General features: G+C 43.1%; 2 protein-coding genes and 1 non-coding gene across 3 annotated transcripts in view; all 3 read right to left on the bottom strand.

Moving 5' to 3' along the window:
• LOC116995063 (putative RNA-binding protein Luc7-like 2) overlaps positions 1-1,274 on the bottom strand; it is a 31,776-nt gene extending 30,502 nt beyond the window's left edge. Inside the window, exons 1-2 of the mRNA XM_042779180.1 lie at positions 1,129-1,274; positions 917-1,037 (exon numbers count right to left, since the gene is read on the bottom strand). Of these exons, the coding sequence (XP_042635114.1) occupies positions 917-1,037; positions 1,129-1,257 (250 nt within the window). The 5' untranslated portion in view covers positions 1,258-1,274. The remainder of the gene's footprint in view (positions 1-916; positions 1,038-1,128) is intronic.
• Positions 1,275-1,700: 426 nt separating this feature from the next.
• TRNAR-CCU lies at positions 1,701-1,773 on the bottom strand. Its single transcript has one exon. It is a non-coding gene; the product is annotated as a tRNA-Arg (tRNA).
• A 386-nt stretch (positions 1,774-2,159) lies between these two features.
• Positions 2,160-22,683, bottom strand: part of UBN2 (ubinuclein 2) — a 54,621-nt gene continuing 34,097 nt past the window's right edge. The window contains exons 12-17 of the mRNA XM_033057367.2: positions 22,528-22,578; positions 21,167-21,209; positions 18,918-20,456; positions 14,690-14,936; positions 13,889-13,978; positions 2,160-11,337 (exon numbers count right to left, since the gene is read on the bottom strand). Coding sequence (XP_032913258.1) covers positions 11,288-11,337; positions 13,889-13,978; positions 14,690-14,936; positions 18,918-20,456; positions 21,167-21,209; positions 22,528-22,578 — 2,020 coding nt within the window. The 3' untranslated portion in view covers positions 2,160-11,287. The remainder of the gene's footprint in view (positions 11,338-13,888; positions 13,979-14,689; positions 14,937-18,917; positions 20,457-21,166; positions 21,210-22,527; positions 22,579-22,683) is intronic.

Raw genomic sequence — 22,683 nt, 5'->3', positions numbered from 1 at the left:
CTAGTTGCTTCAGGCTTCTGCCCAGGTAAACATCACATTTTTAGCGATTTAAAGTCATTCTTATTACAGATCTCTTACGTATCTTGCACACAATTCAACACTGTCCTGCAAACAGCAACAACTCAAGGCCTTCTGTAAAAAGAAACTCGCTGCTCCAGGTTTGCAATATGAGCGAGAAAACGCAGTCCCGTTTGTGTAGCTCGTGTGACTGGCTACAGTCAGCTCCCTGCAGCTTTTCTGAGATTCAGTGGGTGAGGGCAGCACAGCAAGCCAGCAGCTGCACAGGCAACTTCTCAGGGACACCGAGAAACATTTAACTCATTAAGAATTCATTTCTCTGAATCGCTACTGCTCACTCACCGCCATGGAAAAAACCAAAAAAATGTTTTTCAAGATGGAAGAGGTTTGTGCTACTGCAGTGCTCACCAGAATCCACAGATGCTCCACAAAACAAACCTTTGTTCTTGGGAGAGCAGGAAATTCCACATACACAGAATATGCTTCAGTAAGCACTGGACAAATCCTCTCACCTACCGCTTTTGAATCTCCTGGGGAACCACGAACCCCTGCAACCTCTTAAGACAAGCAGCTCATGTTTTTCCACTACAAACAACCTCTCTGTCAATCCGTGGAAGGGTGCCCGTCACCACACACATTCACAAGGACGGGAAGGGCATCTGGGAAGCCTGATGGAGGGAGAGGGGGGTTGGTTGTTTCCAGTTATGTCTTTCACACCGTAACCTAAAACTGACAAAAGGCACCTGATAGAGAACCCAGCCCATTCCAGTAGCTCCAGGATATTAATTTATTGATGAATAAACATTGAACACAGCAGTCCCGTCTCAGCCCTTTCCTCCTGGCTGCTGAGGCAGTCTGAAGCCCACCAACCCGGCGACCTCCTGGGGCGAGCGCTCGCCCCTGCCGTGGTACTCGCGGTGCAGGGCCTCGTGCTCCCGGACGCTGCGGAGCAGGCACAGGTAGGTGGCGGCCTGGAAGTGCAGCTCCTGCTGGGCCCGGCACAGCTTCTCGCTGGTCACCTGCGGGGAGCGGCGGTCAGGGCGGCCCCGAGGCCTCGCCGAGCCGCGGGGGCTACCCGGGCGGGGGTGGGAAGGGGAATCCTGCGCGTACCCGGTGCTCGCGGAAGGCCGAGAGCACGTGGCGATAGGCGGGGCTGTCGCGATAGGAGCGGCCGGCGGCGTGGCGCAGCTCGCGCAGGAGCGCGCGCAGGGTGCGCAGCGGAGCTCCCAGCGCCGCCATCTTCCGACCCGCGCGGGGGCGCGCCGGCCAATGGAGCGCCGCCCCCGGGCCTCGCCTTCGCGCCCCGGCAGTGCGGGCAGTCGAACGCCGAGCGAACGATCGCCTCTTCCTGCTCTCTGCCGCCCTCCCCCGCCATTGCAATCCCCGCTGGTCAAGCGCCGGCGGTCGAGCGGCGCAGCGGGGGCGTGCCCGCCTCACGCAGGGCCCTACGCCTCGTTGGAGGCCTGTGGTAACGGAGCGGGAGCACCGGGACCCCTCCGAGAGGCGTATCGTACGGCGGGAAACCGAGTTGGGCAGCGGGCGCGTCCCTGGGGTCGTCGGTTTAAAAGGGGCTTTGGTCCCGCTGGAGCCCGAAGGGGACGCCCCAGAAGAAGCCCAGGAGCCGCAGACCCGAGGCAGCCAGCGGCTCACAGGCATCCAGGAGAGCAGAAAAAAAATGTGCCCACCCCAGATGGGACTCGAACCCACAATCCCTGGCTTAGGAGGCCAATGCCTTATCCATTAGGCCACTGGGGCTGCCGCGAAGAAGTTTTTCCTATGTGCTTACTTATCTCTTGGCCCCACCCCCTGTCTCTCTATGGAGCGCAGCGGAGGCCGCTGATTGGGCAGCGCCGCCCGGCGCGGCTGCCGCGCGGCCCCCTGGGAGCCGGGGCTGAGGCGGGGGCGCGGTGTCTCAGTGGCGCTGCCAGGCTGTGCCTTGGAACGAGGCGGTGCTCCCGCAGGAATTCCTTCCAAAACGCTGGTCCTTTCACACAGTGTTACCTTGCTGGGGTGGTTGCTCTGACTGAAGGAGGGCCCCAGCCACAAAACGGAAAAACCCGACAAAAAGCCCGAGATGGCCAACCCTTCAAGTGAAATCTTTTCCCATTTGTCTTTTTGTAAGAAATCACAGACACACAGGCTAATATGTACATTCCTCTTTATTCAATACAGCACAGACACGTGACACATAAAAAACCAAAAGTACACTCATGAAAAAGCCTGTCGCAGTCAGGGACAGGGAACAGCTATGCCGAATTGAGTAAGGCTCCTACTGCAGAACAGGGGTCTGCCGGCTAGGGTGGATCCCAGAGCAAAGGCTGCTGCCAGAAAAGCTTGCGCTCCTTTCAGGAAAGCAGAAAAGGGCAAGTCCCTTCCGGAACAGGTGAAGGCAGCGTTACCTGCAAGGTTCGCAGGATACGAACCCCACAACTGTGTTTGGATCAGAGCACTGATAAAATGAATGCTCTCCAGTTATTCTCGCAGAAGGCCAATAGTCCTGACCTCTGAAAGCATTGGAGTGCTCAGGGATAGGAAACCTGAGTACCTGGAAGGAGCGAAAATGTCAAGTAGTCACAGAGAAGAGAGTTAAAATTAGCCTCCCTGACAGGCTCTGCTAGCCGCAACTGGGAATGTGCAGGGAACTAACCAGTTTCCCAACTAACAAAATACTAGCAGCCATTAAACTGACCAGAACAATATATGCGTTTGGAACTGACGCAGGCTTTTGAGGCAGCAGCTTCTTCCTTTTCCTGCTTCAGTTCAGGATGGAGATAAAGCAGGCACCAGTTCCTCTCGCAAAGAGCCTTACACACTTTTAAAAAATTAAAATACAAAAAAGGGAGACAGGTGTATTTACAAAATCCATGGCTGGTACAGTACATCATTTTTAAGACACACTAAATGCTACAATCTTTCAGGTCCTGAGATTATTACAAAAAAAAAACCAACCAAACAAACAAACAAAAAAAAAAAAACCCAAAAACCCAAAACAAAAGAAAAACAAGCCCCAACAACTTAAAACTTGTGTTCAGGTCCAGTTTTATAAGGAGAGAGGAAAGAAACCACACATTTAAAACAGTATCCCTTGAAGTTATTGGAACACACCTTCCTTAAAAAATCCAAATGAAAGTGGTGCTTACCACCCAAATGTAGCTGCATTTAGTTGTTCAGGCTTCTTGTCACAAGAGGGGAGCATTTCACAGGGCAGTTTCCCTGGAGAGCTCATCAGGTAAGCACAAAGCTGTTGGGATCCTCTCTCCATTGCTAAGCCCTATGATCTGGAATGCGCAAGTGATAGAAGGAGGAAGGTGACTTTGTACAAATTCATGCTGAACTGACTAAAGCATCACAGGAATCACCAACTCAAACAGGTTTGCCATCTCGTAGTAACTGTGCACTCCTTTGTTTGAAGCTGAAGGATGCAAAGAATTCTTGCTGTGATTTAACATGGTTAATAACAAAAAAAAACCTCCTCCAGCTTTTTGTTCTGAGCTCCCCAGTGAAAGGCAGCAAAACGGTTTCTCAGCTCCTTCATTGTCTGGGGGATCACAGCAAGTCAGGTAGAATTAAACAGGCTATATCCAAACTTGCTAAAATATGTATGTATATAAAGTGACAGCAAACAAAGGATACAGAGGCCAAACTGCTGTTGAGGGGATAATCCTCACTGCCATTAGCTGTGCAGGGCATTCTTCTTCACTGACCCTCTTTTATCAGGCAGGCCTAAAGGGACTTGTACCCACACCTGTTTTTTTTTTCCCAATGAAGTATTCTGAACATAGAGATTTTGTATCATCAGAAGTTATCATCACAGATGCCCTTTTATTGTAAGCACCTGACCTTAAGCTAGAGAATGGCAACTTTTTAAGGATTACTCATTAAATGCTTCTAACTCTCAGTAAAAGACTACAAGAGACAAATCACATTAACAAGGATACTAGTTTAACTGCTAAAATATAGCGCTCCTCAGTAGACTTTTGGGGGGGTAAAAAGTAGTAATTAATTTTTTCTTTTTAACAGTAGTCCAAAAATAAAATTTCTCCATCTATTTCCAGTACAGATCTTGATAACTATGCAAGAACATGGTACTAATTGCTACATGATGGAATCACCAGCAATAAAACACATACTACAGTTCTCATCTCTGAGCTAAATTGTTATTTGTAATTACATACAAGACTAAAAGACCAGTGAGAAATATGTGGGGACTTGTGATTTAGTTTTTATTTAGGTGGTAATGCCCCTTCTTTAGAAGCAACTTCATTTTAGTTAGAAATTAATTTAATTCACTTCTGATGCTGGAAAGAAACCTGGGATGTCTCATGAGTTTCTTCCCAAATCCAATCTGTACATTAAAAGACACTTCCGCAGCTTCTTAATCCAATTGTGAGAGCTGAATATTCTAAAAAACTCTCAGACTAAAACCTGTCACAAGAAGTGATTTTAGCTTCCCTCTCAAGCAACTTCATGACACTTGACATTACATGTTGCACCAGTGAAAGGGTTTCTTTTTTAAAATACATTTTTTTTCACATTAGCAAAAAGTTCTGCATTACAGACATTCAAAAATACTCCATTTTCTTTGGGTAAAATTTCAGTATGTGTTAAGAGGGATATCTGGGGAAAGGAATGCATGTAACACTGAAACATGTAAATACTTATCTGCATAGTTGATATTAGTGACTACTAATCAAACTAAGGCCTTATCTGAAAAAAGCTGAGAACACAAGAAAGTTTCTTCCCCCACTCTGGTGAAATATGCTAAGTCTCAGTGAAGCTCTGTCTACCTCAGCAACTGCTCAGTTTGGCCTATGACAGTGGCATCTCCTGACTGGTTTTGGTTGATTCTCTCCCACTCTTTTTCTCTTGGTACTAGACAGTAACAAATATGACGATTGATAAAACACATCTGCACACATTGCTAGGAAGAAACAAAAAACCCTTTTAGTATTGCACATGATAGGAGCCAAACAGAGTATATGCTGCTTGGTTGGGATTACTTTACCATGAAGAAAAGCTTAGTAGTTAATGGTTATTGTTAAAGCAGGAGATGACAGCAATGCAAGAGACTGAAACACACTTCTAGATACAAAACATGGTGGTGGTTCAGGTAGAACTACAGCTGTCAGAAACGGCTACAAAATAGAGGCCTCCATCCTCCACTACTGACAAGATCAGCACAGTTTTACTCAGGAGTGTGCAAAAACAGTTGCAGGGAATCTTTGTACTTCCCCAGTTTTGGGCCAGTTCCAGGCCATGTTGATCTCTCAGCATAACTCACAGCAGCACCAGGGCCTTCTAGAGCCCCAAAAGGCTATTACAGCAGCAAGGGATAACTGCATCACAGAGAAAGGATGATGAAGCCTCACCAGAAGTTTCCACCAACAAAGCATCCCCCTACACAACAGTTATCTTTCCAGTGGCCCAGTAAGCATACTTCTGGCTGCTTATTTTGGCAGTGATTTCTTAAGCAGTAGACAGACATAGATTTTTACAACAGCTGCATTTGTTAGACTGCAACAATCAGCCATCATCACCAGCTGTAGATTCCTCATCCCATAGATCAGCCTAGGATGAAGAGCGTGTGTGTTCAAAAGGAATTAAACAACATAATTGGTGAATGTGGTAAACTTCACTGATGCACCTAAGAGATTAAGAAGCACCCTCAACTACCCCTCCAATTGACTGTGCTACCAGCAGTAGTCCTGTCTTTGACTGGCACCATTAGATTGGCAGGAGAAATGGCCTAGTTTATGTAATGGATTAACTCAAACATGTGAAGAGAAGCCAAGAACTGAGTTAGGCCATTCTCTGCCACAAGAACATCTATGGTACCATAGTTCCTGTTTTCCACACTGGTTCTCCACCCATGAAGGACTCATCATTCCATTCCAACTCTGCAAAATAAATGCTTCCTTTTCATATTGCAAGTCAAATCTTCCCTAGGGAAAGCACATCACAGAACTAGAATAGTCTAGTGATGCATATGCATGTTACTTTAAGCGTAGCACTTGGACCACAAATGAATTGCTAATTTCAGATATTCGTGTTTATAATAATCATAAGTTAAATAGATCCTCAGCATAAAGCTGTTAAAATCACTTGATCATCTATTGCAGATAGCTAATTTTGTCTGAGAACAAGGAAACAAGCACAGATACTAGTATGAAGGTTAATCTGCAGCTAAGAACACAAACTTACTGTTCATTATAATAAGAGAAGAAATCACTAACAAAATCTCAAATTGAGAAGAAGTACAACCAGAAAAGTTGTACAACTACATCATGGTGAGTGACTTAGGCAGCATGTGAAGCATAGCTAGCTTTAAACTCAATTAGCAGCTGCACTCTTGCAAGTTTAACCAAATTCCTTCTTACATAGGATGCATGGTGGAATGCGACAACTTTGGTAAATCTGAGAATCCTTGCAGTAACTGTATCAAGCAGATCTGACCAGGTGCACACAAGATTCTTGCAGTTAATTCAAATATGTTGCAAGATGCTATTTTAACTTTATTTATCCCCCAGCTCCTTGGGGCTGTCAGCCACACATCTCTGCCTCAGACTCAGTGATTGTGTGAAGCAGTCCAGTAATTAATAAGGTTGCCAAACAGGGCCCATAATATGTTTTACTCATGACCTAATTAAGAAACAAATTCAAAACCTTCCAAGAAAAATTCCAAAGTTTCATTCCCGTTAGCCTCTTCCTTTCTCTCATGCACATTTACACACACTCACGCACACACTTTTATTGTACTGCCATCTTTGCACAAACATTCAACCTTGAAGTAGTATTTAACAGAGCCAGGAGACTGGAGAAGGATCAACAGGTTTCAGGAATATTGCTTGTGTGAGTGTGCGTGTGAGAGAATGCACAAGCACACAGAACCAATGCCACAGTACAGCAGCTATGAAGTTACACACATTACACACTTGGTTTTGCTTTTTTCTTTACAAAAGGGAAAAAAATAGAATAACAGCATAAAGCCATCTTGGCAAGCTTTAGATTTTCCTCCAAAGTGCTTTCTAGCACTTCAGTATCTCTGAGAAAAGTTTAAAGAGGGTAGGGAAATAAAATTAAAACAAAACAAAACAAAAGGCACTTAAACAAAGGACAAAGGCCTGAATCAAGTAATTCATGAAGGGTAACAGCCATTTCACCAGAGTTTGGATCAATCAAAGTCTACCAACCGTTCTAAAAACTTCTGTAAAATTAAAATTGCATAAAGTGTTAATTAATCAGTTGTTTACCTAATGCTTAACCTTCTGGTTCATTTTATGAAAAAAAACCAGACAAAACCAAAACACCTAACAAGCCCAAACGAAAAACCATGTGTCCCTTTAATGATTTTTCCCCCAGTTCAGCAAAAGATTAAAGTTGGGTGTGGGAAGAAGCCTTCCACAGTTTGGCTTGGTTGTAGGTTTTCCCTGCAAAGCCATCTTCAAAGAAATACAGAACAAAAGCAGAAGAGGGACCACTGTGCTTTCACCAATTCACTCAAAAACAAACAAACAAAAAATCAAAACCAAAAAACCCATCAACCCAAACACCCGAACACTTCTAATCCAACAGTGGGCAAAAACTAATCAAAAGAAGAAAAAAAAAAGCCACAAAAAACCCCCCTGTAAACTACGTTAAAAATTGCTAATAAATACAGCCAAAATTTCATTTTTATGAATGTAGCAGCAAATGTGATAAAGTTAGTTGGAGTCCAAGGTGACTCCCAGAGGGTTACTGGTTCGCACAACTGATGGCAGCTTGGGAGAGTTGCAGATTTCTCTGTTTTCATGTCCTCAAGGGTCTTGCACCAAGTGGAGAAGGAGTATGGAGGAAAGGTCAGGTGATGGGACTGCAGGAAGGAACAGGCTTTTAGCACCTGTCCCACCCTTAAATCCGTGCATCAGATAACTTTGTTCAAACACAAAGCAGAACCCAAGTAATTAAAAGTTACTTCTGATTAGCAGAAAACAGATGTGAAACCCACAGCATTCGCACTTGTGACTCAGATGGTTAGTATTTAGACATGTTTCTCAAATCAACAGAGAAGGCTGGACAAAGTGACTTAGGCCATTGGTGTCTTGAAATGGGAGAACACTGCAGTTATAGTCCAAGGTATCAGGAAACTGTGCAGCCTGTTTTTCATCTAGCCTGTCTTCTTTCTTTGCAAGAGTCTCTCATGATTTAAAATAGCTACCATGGTTTTTGGGACTTTGGATCATGTAGCAGGGAATACTACCCAGACAGTTTCAACATCTAAAACCTATGTTTGAAAGTTATTGCTTGCATTTGTTTGGGGCTTTCAGAGAGCTTGACATGTTAGCTCATATACAGTCCCCAAACCAAGTTCAGCCCTGCTGCCTGGAAAAGACAGCTCTACTTGGCTTTCTTATTGCTTGTGAATACTGAGGGTTTATTTAGTATGTACAACTACAGTTTATTTATTAACAAAGGCCCTTAAGAAGTAGTAAAAACCTGGGGGGGCGGGAATGTCTTCAGCAGAGCTGCTGTGCTGAAAATAGTAAAACATGAACCTAATTTTGCATTTGAACGTTGCAGTAATCTTTCCCATCCTGTCTACGTTATCTGCAAAGGTCTCTGAGAACCACCTCATTATTTCCTTTGATTTGGCCTTGCTAAGTTTAACCACAGAGAACAGAAAACCCAAAAAGGATTCTCATCCCCAGTGTTGTTCATTCAAAAGACACTAAGGAGTGTAATGACTGAAAACTGTTACGTGCTGGGGAGGGTTGTTTGAACTGATGTCACAAAATGTACAGTCATCTTTATTTTCATCATCCTAGTACCTATTTCCACAATAAGTATTAGTTTACTTGTTTCCCAAGACTGGGAAGCTCAATAGGACACAGAGACAGGATTATTCCTACCCTCAAGATTTGGAGAGGATACTCTTCAACTGAAGATGAAGCATAAATCCAGGAAGAAAGGAACGCTGAAAGGGAATTTGTGCTGTAGTGTCTTCCAGTCTAAAATTTCAGTAAGTCTGAAGACAAAAGATGGTAATTTGAATGGGATGCCTTGATGAGGAAAACACAGAAGAGGTAGAACTCTTAGGACAGGGTCCTTTAAATATATTGCTGCCCAATGGCTCACTGCCACAACTCCCTTAGCTACATGCATTGCTAAAGTTCTCAGGTTTGACACAGTTCAGAGAATTAACATCCTGCCAGAACTGTTGGGCCTCAAAAAACAGAAGTTAACTTCCCTTCAACCCTTCCTGGAGAAAAGAAAAAAAAATACCAGATGAAGCTTGCACTCTTAAGAGCTTATGGTATTTTGACAGAATTTGTGCAGTATAAACACCAGAGTCTACATAGCTGTATGTGTTTCAACTCTAAACCTCGATGGAGGTGCAAGCTTATCTGATCAACACACCACAAAAACATTAGCACCAGCTAAAAGGCATTTAATTGGCAGATGCTGTGGAGTGAAACTAATGAACTAATGCATCTTAATTCAATCTTTCTTTTACAGAAGTGTTGTGCAAAAACATTTATTGCTGAGCTCAACCCAACATTTTTATACTAAATACACAATATATATTATTTTAAATTTATGTATATATATTTATATAAAATTAAAATGAGCTCTAAATAGAAAAGAAATTGTTGTCTGATCTAAGAAAAATAAATCACATGTAAAAGAAACCTGCAAGCCCTACGTAATCTAGCAAAAAACATTGAAGATTCATTATTCAGGGGTCAAAGTCTCTCTAAAAGGTGTGAGATAACCAGTAGTGTCCAGTTCAATCTCAAGTCAAACTGCCAGAAAAACTATTTACTAAGAATTTCAGCATCTCTGATCAAAGGAATGTTCCAGGGTTGAAGGAGAGGGGAATCATACTGGTTTATTTGCTCCTTTTCCCTATGACTTGTTTTAGTTTCTGTCATTCTCACCTTTTATCTCACAGGGCAAGGGACTCAACAGCAAAGTTCTGTCCTAATGTCAAAAGTGCAACAGGTGCTGGATGCTTCCTAATCTTACATGTGAACCAGTTGATGTATTGCTATCAAAGAAAAAAAAAACAAAACAAAAACCAAAAAAACAACAAAGCCAGCTCTGCAGTCTTGTGCTACCATGTAAGAAAGAGTTCAGGTAAAACTCCCCAGGCCAGCAGGGGCTGGAAATGCTGGAGACAACCCATTCAGCCCCCAGAAGAGAAGGCACCTCTGGTCGCTTTTGAACGACTCCTCTTTGGCTAATGCCTGAAACAGTATTAATCTGACCCTGGAATAGGTCACAATCAGCTTTAACTAGCAAATCAATATAATGCATGGCTTCTGGGAGGAGTTAGACAAAAGATGCAGCCTGAGAATGAGAAAAGAACTGGTTGTGGTTTAGGAAAGATTATTAATAGAGTATCTATTCAGTAGCAAATAAGCACAAGGTAAAAGAAAGTTTAACAAATGGAAATACTGAAACAAAAACATGATTAAAAAAAAAAAAGTGGGAAAGAAATGCTAGTCTGACCAATAAAATGTGGGTTTCTTTTCATGTAAATTAATTTCCATCCCCTTCCTCCCTTTAAATAAGAACTTCTGTACTAAAAAAAACCCTGAAAATAAATCAAATCGTCTGTGTCTCACATATTGATGTACCAGATCTGTTTTTGAAGACAATTCTCTATTGAGGCTGCATACATCTTATAGGCTCCCTATAGCCAAACAGCCTTCTAAAGCTGGATAAATGCCCGTTTATCAGAAACTGCTTTTGTCTAAAGGTTTAATTATAATGCAAAGTATCCCAGCACCATCTCTATTCTACATAGCCTTTGGTCCACAACCATATAGTACACTCAGGACCTACACATAATCTTACACTGGGCACTTTGGGCACTAAGGAAGTGGATGATAGTGGATGATTCCACCTTATGCAATGACTGGACAAACCTATTCTAGCTTATTTCACCATTTCCACTTTTCATTGGACTTCACCCAGAAACAGAATGTTGGTGCTGCTGTGGGTTTGACGATCAATTTCTTTTAAGAGCCAATCAGAGCAGATAAAGGTTGTTTCTTTAGGCAATATCAAACTATGACCAGTCTGCATGACCAGGAGGACCAGTCCTCCTTTTCCTTCTCTCTTTGATCAAGTATTATTTTATTTTTCTTCTTCCTCTCACCACAGTGCTTAGGATCAGAATATGTAAACATTGACAGAAACAGCAGCCCTGTGACAATAAGCACTTTCCCAACTGGGCAGATTCTGTCAGCCAACCAGAACTGCTTCAGCTCCCTTGTTTGTCCAGAAGTCACTGGTTTTTCCGCTGTAACTTAGTGTCCCCTTTACTTTGGCCTCCATCTGTAGTTGAGACAGAAACAAAAGGGAAGAATAAAAGCATGAGTGAGCTTTTGGTTTTGTAACTTACAGTAGGAGAGACAGGAATTTGGCGGGTTCAGCTTTAGCATTACCAAAAAGTACATTGTCTTTACCAAGTGAAAATCGCATTTTTCCGTAGTTCATTTATTAGAAATAGCATTGTTGAAACCTGATATATCTAGCTTCATACCAAAACACTGCCCAATTTTTTGGTACTTAAATGAAGAATGCCCACCAAACCACTGCCACCCTTCTCATTCCTTCTCCTGGCTCCCCAAAAAAACACACCATGGGTGACAAAGAAAGGTGTACACTCTAAACTGCACCTCCTAAAGCTTTCTGAAATTTTTCCTGATCTAAGCCTTAGAAACAGAAAAACAAAATGTTCTGCTTCAAGTTTCTCTTCTCAAACAAAATATGCATCTCCTATCAAGCATAAAATTCCTAAGGAAAACAGATACTCTATTAAGAGACCATCCCAGCATTCACATGTGAATATACTCTTAGAATAAACAAAAAAAGTTTTTAGCTGGAAGGTCAGTTTCTCCTGAAAAGGGGAAATGAAAATTTTTAGTGGAAAAAATCTTTATGCAGCCTATAAACAATCATGTTAATGTCCAGTACTATTCCTTTTTTCCCCACTAGTTGAATTTGTATACTTCAGTTTCCAGAATTGCTGCAGTAAAGTGTTGGAAAATTTGAATTTTTGTTCCTGATGTTGAAGAGCAGTAGGGGGAAAAAAATCATTCGGGTTCCAAAAATACTGCTACAGTAGAGTACAGTAGTTTCACGAATACAAGCCGCACGGATTATAAGCCGCACCCCCGGTGCCTCGACAATGTTGCTGTCTTTGTCAATAGATAAGCCGCACCCCGAATATTAGCCGCACTTTCGTTCGTGCGCAGCTTTCACAAATTGGCCAATTAGTAACAGGATCGCGGCATAGCGGGCTTTACTGGCTCGGGGCGGGGCCAGGCAGGCTCGGCCCGCTCATGGTTGCCGACGGGGCCGGGTGGCCCAGCTCAGCGCCATGGCTCGGCGGGGCTGGCCGGGTGGTGCTGCCGCCGCCGCCGGGCTCGCTGGCCCCCCTCTCCCGTCAGCACCGCCCCGCTGCCGCGTTCCCTAGCCCCGCCGGCGGGCTCGCCGGCCGCGGCGCGCCGCGTTCCCTAGCCCCGCCGGCGGGCTCGCCGGCCGCGGCGCGCCGCCTTCCCTAGCCCCGCCGCCGGGCTCGCCGGCCGCGGCGCGTTCCCTAGCCCCGCCGCCGGGTTCGCCGGCCGCGGCGCGTTCCCTAGCCCCGCCGGCGGGTTCGCCGGCCGCGCCGCCTTCCCGAGCCCCGCCGCCGGGTTCGCGGGCCGCGGCGCGCCGCCTTCCCCAGCCCCGCCGGCGGGCTCGCCGGCCGCGGCGCGCCGCCTTCCCCAGCCCCGCCGGCGGGCTCGCCGGCCGCGGCGCGCCGCCTTCCCCAGCCCCGTCGCCGGGCTCGCCGGCCGCGGCGCCTTCCCCAGCCCCGCCGCCGGGCTCGCCGGCCGCGGCGCCTTCCCCAGCCCCGCCGCCGGGCTCGCCGGCCGCGGCGCGTTCCCCAGCCCCGCCGCGGGGCTCGCCGGCCGCGGCGCGCCGCGTTCCCCAGCCCCGCCGCCGGGCTCGCCGGCCGCGGCGCGCCGCGTTCCCCAGCCCCGCCGCCGGGCTCGCCGGCCGCGGCGCGCCGCCTTCCCCAGCCCCGCCGGCGGGCTCGCCGGCCGCGGCGCGCCGCCTTCCCCAGCCCCGCCGGCGGGCTCGCCGGCTGCGGCGCGTTCCCTAGCCCCGCCGGCGGGCTCGCCGGCCGCGGCGCGCCGCGTTCCCTAGCCCTGCCGCCGGGCTCGCCGGCCGCGGCGCGCCGCGTTCCCCAGCCCCACCGGCGGGCTCGCCGGCCGCCCCCTCCCGTCTGCACCGCCGCCGCGTTTCCTCGCCCTGGCCGGCACTGCAGGCCCCCGCACCGCCGGGCTCCCCCACGCTGCTGGCCCCGATTCTGCTGGGCTTCCCCCGCTGCCAGGCAGCCCCACCCGCCGGCCTTCCTGCTTCTGCCATGCTCCCCTGCACTGCTAGCCCCAGTTCTCCCGGGCTCCCCCGCCCTGCTGGCTCAGGCTCTGCCGCCCTCCCTGCCCCGCCCTGCTGGCTCAGGCTCAGCCGCCCGCCCCCCACACTGCTGGCCCCGCCTCTGCCAGGCTTTCCCACCTCAGCCGGGGCCGGCCGGGCTCCAGCTTGGCTTGGGGCTGCCGCGGGCTCTCACTTCCGTGTTGGCAGCTTTTAGAATTTTGTTAATAGATTAGCCGCCCCGGAATATTAGCCGCACTTCCGGGTTTCCACCAAAATTTTGGTCAAATTGGTGCGGCTTGTATTCGTGAAATTACTGTAAGTTCTGCCAGCTGCTCCCAAAGCTTGTCCCTGTGTTGTGTCTTCTCTAATGCACCGGTGTATATTATATTTCAGTCTAAGGCAGAAATCTGACTTTTAAGTTAAAATAAGTTTAAAATAAGTAATAAGAAATAGATGTCTTTACCTGTGTAAGCTTGCTGCAAGTGAGCAGGCAGAGGTGAGTGAGACAGTGTTGCTGCATGCTGAGCACCTGGCTGTAAACCCTTCAGTAAGTCTGGGGCGAGGGGAAAAAAAGGAGAACAAAGATAAAAAAATAAATCTTGAGGAGAGAGGCAGTCTCTGTGAAATAATTTTTTGTTTTTTCATGTAGTTGTAGCAGCAGGCTTATCTCCTCAACAAAGAATAAATACCTCATAGCATTCTGATGGTTGGAGTAAGTCAAAAGAAAAAAAGCTATTCAAATATAGTTAGTCAAAAGTCAGAGCAAGGACCATGCCTTGCTACTGGGATACAACTCTTCATATCATTTTGCTTGCCAGAAAGACCAACATTTTATATGGCTGAGGAACATAAAGAGCTTCTTTGTAAGCAATCAGAAAAAGTAAATGCCATCTTGGTTGATAGTTCTTCATAAGAGCTGTTTGCTATGTGAAGTTACTGAGTTAAGGCTACTTTGAGGAATCACCATATTAAGTCTCTTATTTGAACTGAACATTAAGACTTTTAAACTATACTCCTATCTAAAAATAAGGTATTAGAAGTTAACCCAAAAAAGTATGTTCAAAACTAAACATATACTGTGAATATAACAATGACACTTAGGTAATTACGTAAAGAAAGTTTTTACCAGTGAAGGAATCCCATTTACTCTCCTGTGGGGATTTTCATGCACCAAAACAGAGTGTCTCAGGACTTTGCTTCCCTACTCAATTTCCATTTTAAGGATGCATCTTTCCTTGTATCCCAGCATCATAAATCCACTCACTCTGAGTTAGGCTGTGGTGGAAAGCCGCTGAGGTAGATCCCGAGGTGGTTGTCGCTCCAGCTGTGTCCGTCCCAAAGCCAAGCAGCTCCAAGGGAAACTGGAAGGGCACAGTCACAGGAACAAGGCCACCCAGCATCCCAAAAGGAGTTAATGGTGCAGATGTCACGTTCTGACTGGTTACAGACAGGGGTGATGCCATGAGAGTCAGAGGTGAGGCATTAGCCAGTAACGATGCTCCTGCTGTTGACTATGCAAAAAAAAAAAAAAAAGAAAAAAAAGAAAAAAAAAGAAAAAAGGCAGTAAAAAAGGCAGTACTTCAAGATTTCTAAAGATTTGAATTGTATTCTTTAAGGGTATAAAAATCAACTATTCTCTGTTAAGTGTTGCTCTGTTGAGAAGTGTATTAAACTATTAATGAATATCCACTAATCCACCTAGGAAGTTTTCCCAGTATTCATTTGCTAAGCAAGCACAATTATATCAGATTCAGACATAAGAGCATGGTTCATCTATCATGTTTTTCTCATCAGCCTTACAGGTAATTTCCTTGATCTCCTTTCTAATTATACACTGGGTCTGCAGTCACAATGAAATGCAATATCTTCTATTAGATTAATAATATGAAATTATCCAATGTAGATCTGAAGTTCTTCACAAGTATAGTATTACACCTCTCCCCTTTCCAAATCTGTGTCTTAACAGATTATTATTTCTAAAGAGGTAGCAGAGAAACAATGAATGTTGAAAACTAAGATTCATATGTAAGAATCCTCAAACTTAAGAAGTCAGCTTAGCAAAATGCATACATACATAAGATTGTAGAGGTGTGTATGCACATCAGAGGAAAAAGCAAAAGAAAATAATCTCTCCACTCTAAATGTCAAAATGAAGTTAAATTCACTGCAGTTTTAAAATAAAAATGCAAGATTAGCCAGAACATTTTATCTACAATAGCTCCCAAATCACATTAATTCCTCTAACATTAGATCAGCTCATTCTTGTTTAATAATCTTTCCTTCACTACATATACAGTAATTTCATATGCTAACGTTCAGCTCTCTAATTATCTACTACAAAACAGTTAATATAGTAAGCACTTTGAATCAGACTCTCAGATACCGTAGTTATTTGAATTTAAAAGACTCAGACAATAGAATTTAAAATCTGTGCATTTTTACAAGTAAGCCTCAATTAAACCCAAAACTTAGAATCATTTTAATGAACACATGAGCTTAAAATGAAAATGACATTTCACTAAGTTCTGTAATAACAACCTAGAGAAAAAGCAAAGTGATGAGATCTCCCAGCATGGATAAAGTTTTAATTACCAATTTCGGTCTTAAGATGTTCCAATGAAAGCAGCTAAAGAAAGGACAGTTTCTTCTTATGAGAAAACACAGTATTTTGACACAGTGGCCCTGTAAAAGGCATTTACCTACACGTGATGTGCCTAGAAAGTGTTTATATTGGTCATCTTAAAAGGTACCAACTTCTATAACACACTCTATCCCACAAGTAAAAAAAAAGAATGAAAAGTATCAACAACTATTATTCTCTTCTGCCTTTAGAAGTACCAATCTCACAATAAGTTTATGTACAAAAAAAGACAACTGTTCATTGTCTATGGAATCTAGTAAAGGGCAACAAAACAAAAGCTATACAATAATGTTTTGCAACTGCAAATTTTGTAAAGTATCCAAAACCAGAAACTTTGTAAAGCGCTCTGCCAAAATCTTGCTTACTCAAAAAGGACAAGAGAGAAGTACAGTGAAGAAAAGAGCTTCAGAACATGCCCTAAAGGAACTGCAGTTCAGATGTTTCTATTTGACTCATCTACAAGAGTTCTTAAAAGGGTTCATCCTAGTCATGTAGATCTGAGTCATTAAGATCCTTACAAGTCTAATACTCTTGAGCAGAATCTGGCTTAATGATAGGTAGAGCTTTTTAAGGAAATCACATAGGTACACTTTGGCTTTGTGTCCTTAAGATGCAATTTTCTGTGAGGCTTCAGCAGGTATAAACTTGTGTTCTGGTAAATAATTGTGTCAAACAGAAGTGGAAAGGAGAGAAACACTTCTTGGAAGCTTCCTAGTTAAAGACACCTTTATTACCACATGATCACATTATCAATCATCTAGTTGCATCTTCAATGTAAGCAGACCAGGATACTATAACGAGCAATGCAGGTACCATTCTCATCTTCTAATAGCATCTCAAATAGGAATTAAATCCCTAAGGCCTTAAAGTAAAGGAGATTCACTTTCAGTCTTATGAGAAATTTTAAGAGGAGTAACTAAGTCCTTAGTACATTGTGCCTAACAAGTAGTCTGGAAATTATGTCAGTTCAGCAGCCAGCCATTAGACCTTTATAGCTAAATAAAAACCTCTGAGATCTTCCCCTTTAGTGTACTTGAACTGGGAGATAATTTAATTTTAATCTTTCCTTGAATGTACTCTACTCAGTAAGCTTTATAGTACACAGCAGCAATAGCCTTATTCCATGGTTTATCTTCTTTGATTTCATACTGAAAATATGAACTGAAAATGGTTCTTCTAACCATTTTTAGATTATCAAAGTAATTTCTGAAGTGTCAAAAAAACCCACATGAAAGGTCCCAGTAATTAATTTAGTGATACCATATGCTGCTCAGTACCTCTAGCTGATTTACCCCTTTCTATATACCAACACACTTTATTTTGCTGTATTGTAGTATGGACTCACGTTACTTGATTATTCACCATACATCCCCCACTTCAATGCTCTTCAGTAGGACTGTGGCCAAAATACATTTAATCACTCACGTGCTCAGTGTTTCTAACAAAAAAAATTACTTGTCTTCATCTACAAGAGGGTTTGCCAGATTTCATCTCATCATCCAATACAACACTGCTTACTTCCCTTCTCTGTCATCTTTAAGCAGTAGCACACCCATTTTGCATTCTGTTCTATATCACAGTCATTGCATCCACTGGATTCTGATGACTGCACCAGGAAGAAACAACTCTTCCCAGTCCTGTCATTGTAGCCCTTTTTGTCTCCTCCAGGAACCTTGCAGAGTACTCAAGCTGCACTGTACTTGGTTCTGCTCTTCTCCAGAGCCTATGTGGTACCTCAGTGGTACAATATGCTGTACAGAGCATGCAGGCTGTGGATTTTCTTTCCATTCAAAGCACCCAGAACAAGTGAATGCTGTGTCAGAGCCTGCCAGACTTTTATTGCTGACTGTTTCAATACAGTAAAATGAAGACCATAGAAGCGTCTTGTAAAAATCATCTTCCTCCTGTTATTCAGTTGCGTTAAGAATTCGATGGCAAACTAAAGATGATAAAATACTGTCAGAAGTAGAGTATACATCACTCCCATGCAACAGCAATGTGCACTGTTCAGAACAACACCAAGTTTTTAATTTGCTGTATACCAAGAATATAATTTACAGCAATACTACTTTTTAAAGTATTGATGACTTCAGCATAGAGAGCACTAGAGAGTGGAAAACATCAAATCACCTCAGTAATTAAGCATTCCCAGTAAGAGGACAACTTGGAAAAGCAGGTTGTCTTCTGGATAAATAGTAGATTTATATGTTTTAGAACAACAGTATTTTCAAAATATTTGTTTTGTTTGATTTATCTTATCTCTAGGGATAGTGTAAGCTTTCAGTTTCTAGGGTATTCATATATTAATGGGGTATCTCAGTTTGACTAGATCCTGCAAAATAAAATACAAATACAAAAGAGAAGCCCTTGCAAGTGTTAATTACAAGTTTTGAATTACACAACACAAACAACTGAACTCCACTTTTGAGGTCAAATAAGCCTTGCAACAAAGAACACCTTTTACATGACCCCCATCATTACAAATATGCAAATATGAGAGAATACACCAATCAAATAATGCATGTAAATACCACATCCCCTGAAAACATGGTCACACAAAGCTTACCTTCTCTAGTGCTGTTAAAAGGAAAAAAGTGAATTCTTTTCCACAGTATAGACCAACAAGCAGTTTACAGTGAGGATTTGTTCCACACTGATCCATTTCACATCAGCTGGAAATAGATATTCTTCAGTGTGAAATAGTTTCAGCAGTATCAGCATTATGCTTAGAAAGGTAAAAAATTCAATCTATGATATTAACAAATCAAGATGAAATATACTGAGAATGTTTACAAAATAATTGTGATAAACATAGATGTAAGGCTCTAATGTAAACCCGTTAGATGCGTACCTGCACGCTGGCCGCTACAACTGGAGACCCTGAGGCAGAAGACGGTCTGTGTGGAGTTGACAATTGTTTAGTAGCACCCTGTGTTCCACTTGCTGTTCCCCCAGACAGACTAGTCCTACTAGCTCCACTTGAGTTAAGGTTACTGCCTCTGCTGGCAGCTACATTCATGCCAACTCCACCCAGATTATTTTTACCAACAGTTCCAGAAGGAGAAGAGTTGGGTAATTTTGAAGAAGCCTGAGGGTTTTTTGCAGGCTGAAGGCCTGAGGTGCGATTAGAGGACAGCAAATTCACTGTGGGAGACTGCCTGCTGATATTTACACCACTGGTCTGTTTATGAAGGGGGTTGTTGCTGGAGTGACTACTCTGGGAAACTAGTGCACTTGAACTGGAAGAACTGGGTGTTGTTGCAGGCCTGGGGGATGAGGTGGACTTGGATGAAAATTTAGGTGATGCATTGGGCTTGGGTGTCACAGAGGGCTTAGATGAAGTGGGCTTAGGAGAGGCAGCAGGTTTGGGAGAGGCAGCCATGGAGAAGGGAGGCTTGAAACCCTGGGAAGAAACTTGTGACACCATAGCCTTGGCTAAATAGTTACTAGAGGTAGAGGTGCTGGATGTTGTCCGAGAAACCAGTGGGTGAGACACTTGAGAGCCACTTCCGGCCGAGGGATTAGACAAAGGCAGGCGATACACTACAGACTTATCTTGAGCCTTGATGACTGGTGATGAGCAAGAGAGTTTGGGATTATTACTCAATTTCACCACAGGATTGGTCTGTGATTTACTAATAGTTGCTTGTAAGGGAGATACATATTTCTGTTGTACAGCTGAATGCTGGTGCACCTTTGTCACTTGTGATGTTGAGGAAGTACCACCTTGAGTCTCAGCAGATGATACCAAGATATTAGCATCCTTGGTTCTTTGAGAGGAGGTGGAAATAGCTGCTTGAGTCTTAGAGGAAGAAACATGAGTCTGAGAAGAGGAGGAAGCAGCTTGGATCTGACTAGACCTCTGTAGTCCTTGTTGAAGTAGTTTGGCTGGCAAAGGCTCTAAGGAAACCTTGGGATTTTGAATTGAAGATCCAGCAATAAGGCCTGAAGAGATACCAGTGTGAACTAAGTCCTGGGGTTTCTTTGGTACCGGCCCTGTGTGACCAGCAATAAGACTTGATGAATGGGATGTCTGAGTGGGTTCTACTTTCTTTGAAGTTGCCAGAGGCAACTTACTCATAATGCTTGCTAGTTTCTCTTCCCTCAGCCCAGGGCGAGGTCTGGATGTTGGTGTGTCTATGGTGGACCCAAGAGGTGATCCCTTGGCACCATTATTGATAACTGCCAGAGCATCAGAAACAGAGTCTAGTGAGGGTGGGTGGAAAGAGAGGTCTTCATCCAGTGAATCATCCAAGCAGATCGTCTCTGGAGCTGCTGTGCAGCTAGAGCTGGCTGGGGTGCACACAGCTGCACTGGAACTCAGTACAGTAGCACAGCTTGAATTGACTGAAGACATACAGGTTTTCTGTTCTTTTTTTGGACTGGAGTCCTGAAAATGAAGGTATAGGAAACATCAGGTTTAATAGTCTTTCTGGAATTGATTTATGGTCATCTTTAGTGTAATACTTTTATTCAGTAAATTCAGACAAACCAAAGATCTACTATAGAAATTTTCATATAAGAAATTAATTTCACATAAGAAATTTTCATTTTTAAGATACTTAGGATACCTAGGTGCTTGCTGGAGCCCTGTGTGCTAATTCAATATTTGGATTTAAAAATCTAGCGTCACTGCTTCACATAACTAAAACTGTCCCATATATTGAAAAACAAACAATACTGTGAAAATAGAGTAGCTAATCTCATCACTTAGTAAAACTGCTACTAAATTAAGATAACACTTGGTCCTGTCAAATGAGGACCTCTATACTATGGTATCCTTCCACCCACACCGTTTTCCAGTGTTGCCAATTTTAACACAAACTGAAAATACACAAAGCACACATTCAAAAACATTAAACATCACTGGAACTAGCACCTCTTCATAGGAACCTTTCAAAACACTAATACAGCTTAAAGTGGCAAAGCTAAACAGAAGTATTCTGTACTACATTCTTTGAAGTAATGCACCACCTAGGCAATAAGCATTGCCTGAAAGAAACCTGCAAGAATTTTTCAGGATCAGAGGAGAAACAGACTGTAACAAATGGTTGCATTAGACCATTAAATTGGTTTTCAGATATTTTAATAGGCTTTTACCTTCACTTTGGGTTTAGGGGCCAGAATCACCTTCTTCTTTGCCCTAAAAGAGAAGGGATAAATGTGCATCAGAAGACAAAAAAAAGGTAAGTAATTTTCAATTTAAGTGTTACCCTGATTATATCCCAATAATGATGACTAATAATAATGACTTTAATAATAAAACATCCTTGAAATGAAAAACAGTTTAAAATACAGCAGGAAAGAAAAATAGCACACTATCAATTAATTTTCTGGTTATGTATCTCTATACAAAATCAACTAAATTGATGAAATAACCTGACATATAGAAAAGGATATATCCAGAGACCTGGTTTTATTTTTCTGATTTAGAAGAGCTTCAAAATATCAATTAATTTCAGCTTCTTAATATTATGAGTTTGTCTACATTGAAGTCTTCCAGACTAGTAATATAATTTCACTTTTTACACTGACATTTTTGTCCCTGAGGAGGATGCTTCCTATGCTCATTCATTTCAAATCAGATAAAAACAGTTGTTTGTTCCCCCCCACAAAAATGGTTTGTTGCTTATCAACTGTTAAAACAGTTGTATCTAATTTGTCTGTTGCAAGAAGTCATTTACCAAACTGTCAGATTTTCTTCTGCAATGTACACGAACTGCAGTTATGCAAGTAAGGACTGCATTAAGGATTATTAGTTATTGGTTTCAACTTAAGAGTTTCAGCATTTCACACCTTATTTCTTCAAGGTCAATCTATAGGTTTACATCTTGTAGGCAATTTTTGATCCTTTCCTAAGCAACTAGAAATACATCTGGTTAAAAAAAACTTTATTGTAAAAAAAGACTTATTGTATACAGTTTCAATGTTAAGTAGGAAAATATCCTATGTTCATCATATTTACCATAAAAGTTGCAATTGGGGTGTTATTTAAAATAATAACAATTTATTTGAATTCTGACTGAATGTGGACAGCTCCTGAGAGGCACACAGTGTTGCCTGAAAATGAATAAGAAAAACATCCCCCTAAGATACACAGACTTCTGTGATTAGAGATTTTTGAGGGGGAAAAAAAAAACCAGGAAGTACTGCAGTCTGAATTCAGTTTAATATGCAGAATGTCGAAATACAGGCAGTGTGCAATGCTTTGAGTAAAAGGTATTAAGTCAAGAAGTAATAACCTCTGGAGTTATCTAGCCACTTCGAGTTAAAATGCCACAAGAACATTACAGTTATAAGACTAAATTAAAGCATTAAAAAAATTATAAACATCACTAAATATCTTCAAACAAATCCCAAAGTACCTCCCTTTCCTTCTCTCTAAAAGAAGTAGCAGGAAGATGAGTAAAGATGCTATGCCCAACCAAAAGATCTTAGCAAGTTGTCGCTATTATACTCACGGAGCAGAAGTGAGGTGATTGTGAACACTTCGGCTTTCTTTAAAAAGCATCCTAAAAGTGTGGTAAGAAAAGAAACATGAAGTGATTCTACAGTGACCAACAGCATATGACCACCAAATACCCAATATCCTTTGGTTTTCAGAACCAGCCTTTGAT

Source organism: Catharus ustulatus, chromosome 4 (genome assembly GCF_009819885.2).
Source record: "Catharus ustulatus isolate bCatUst1 chromosome 4, bCatUst1.pri.v2, whole genome shotgun sequence".
NCBI classification, from domain to species: domain Eukaryota; kingdom Metazoa; phylum Chordata; class Aves; order Passeriformes; family Turdidae; genus Catharus; species Catharus ustulatus.
This window is presented reverse-complemented; position numbering and strand designations above follow the sequence as displayed.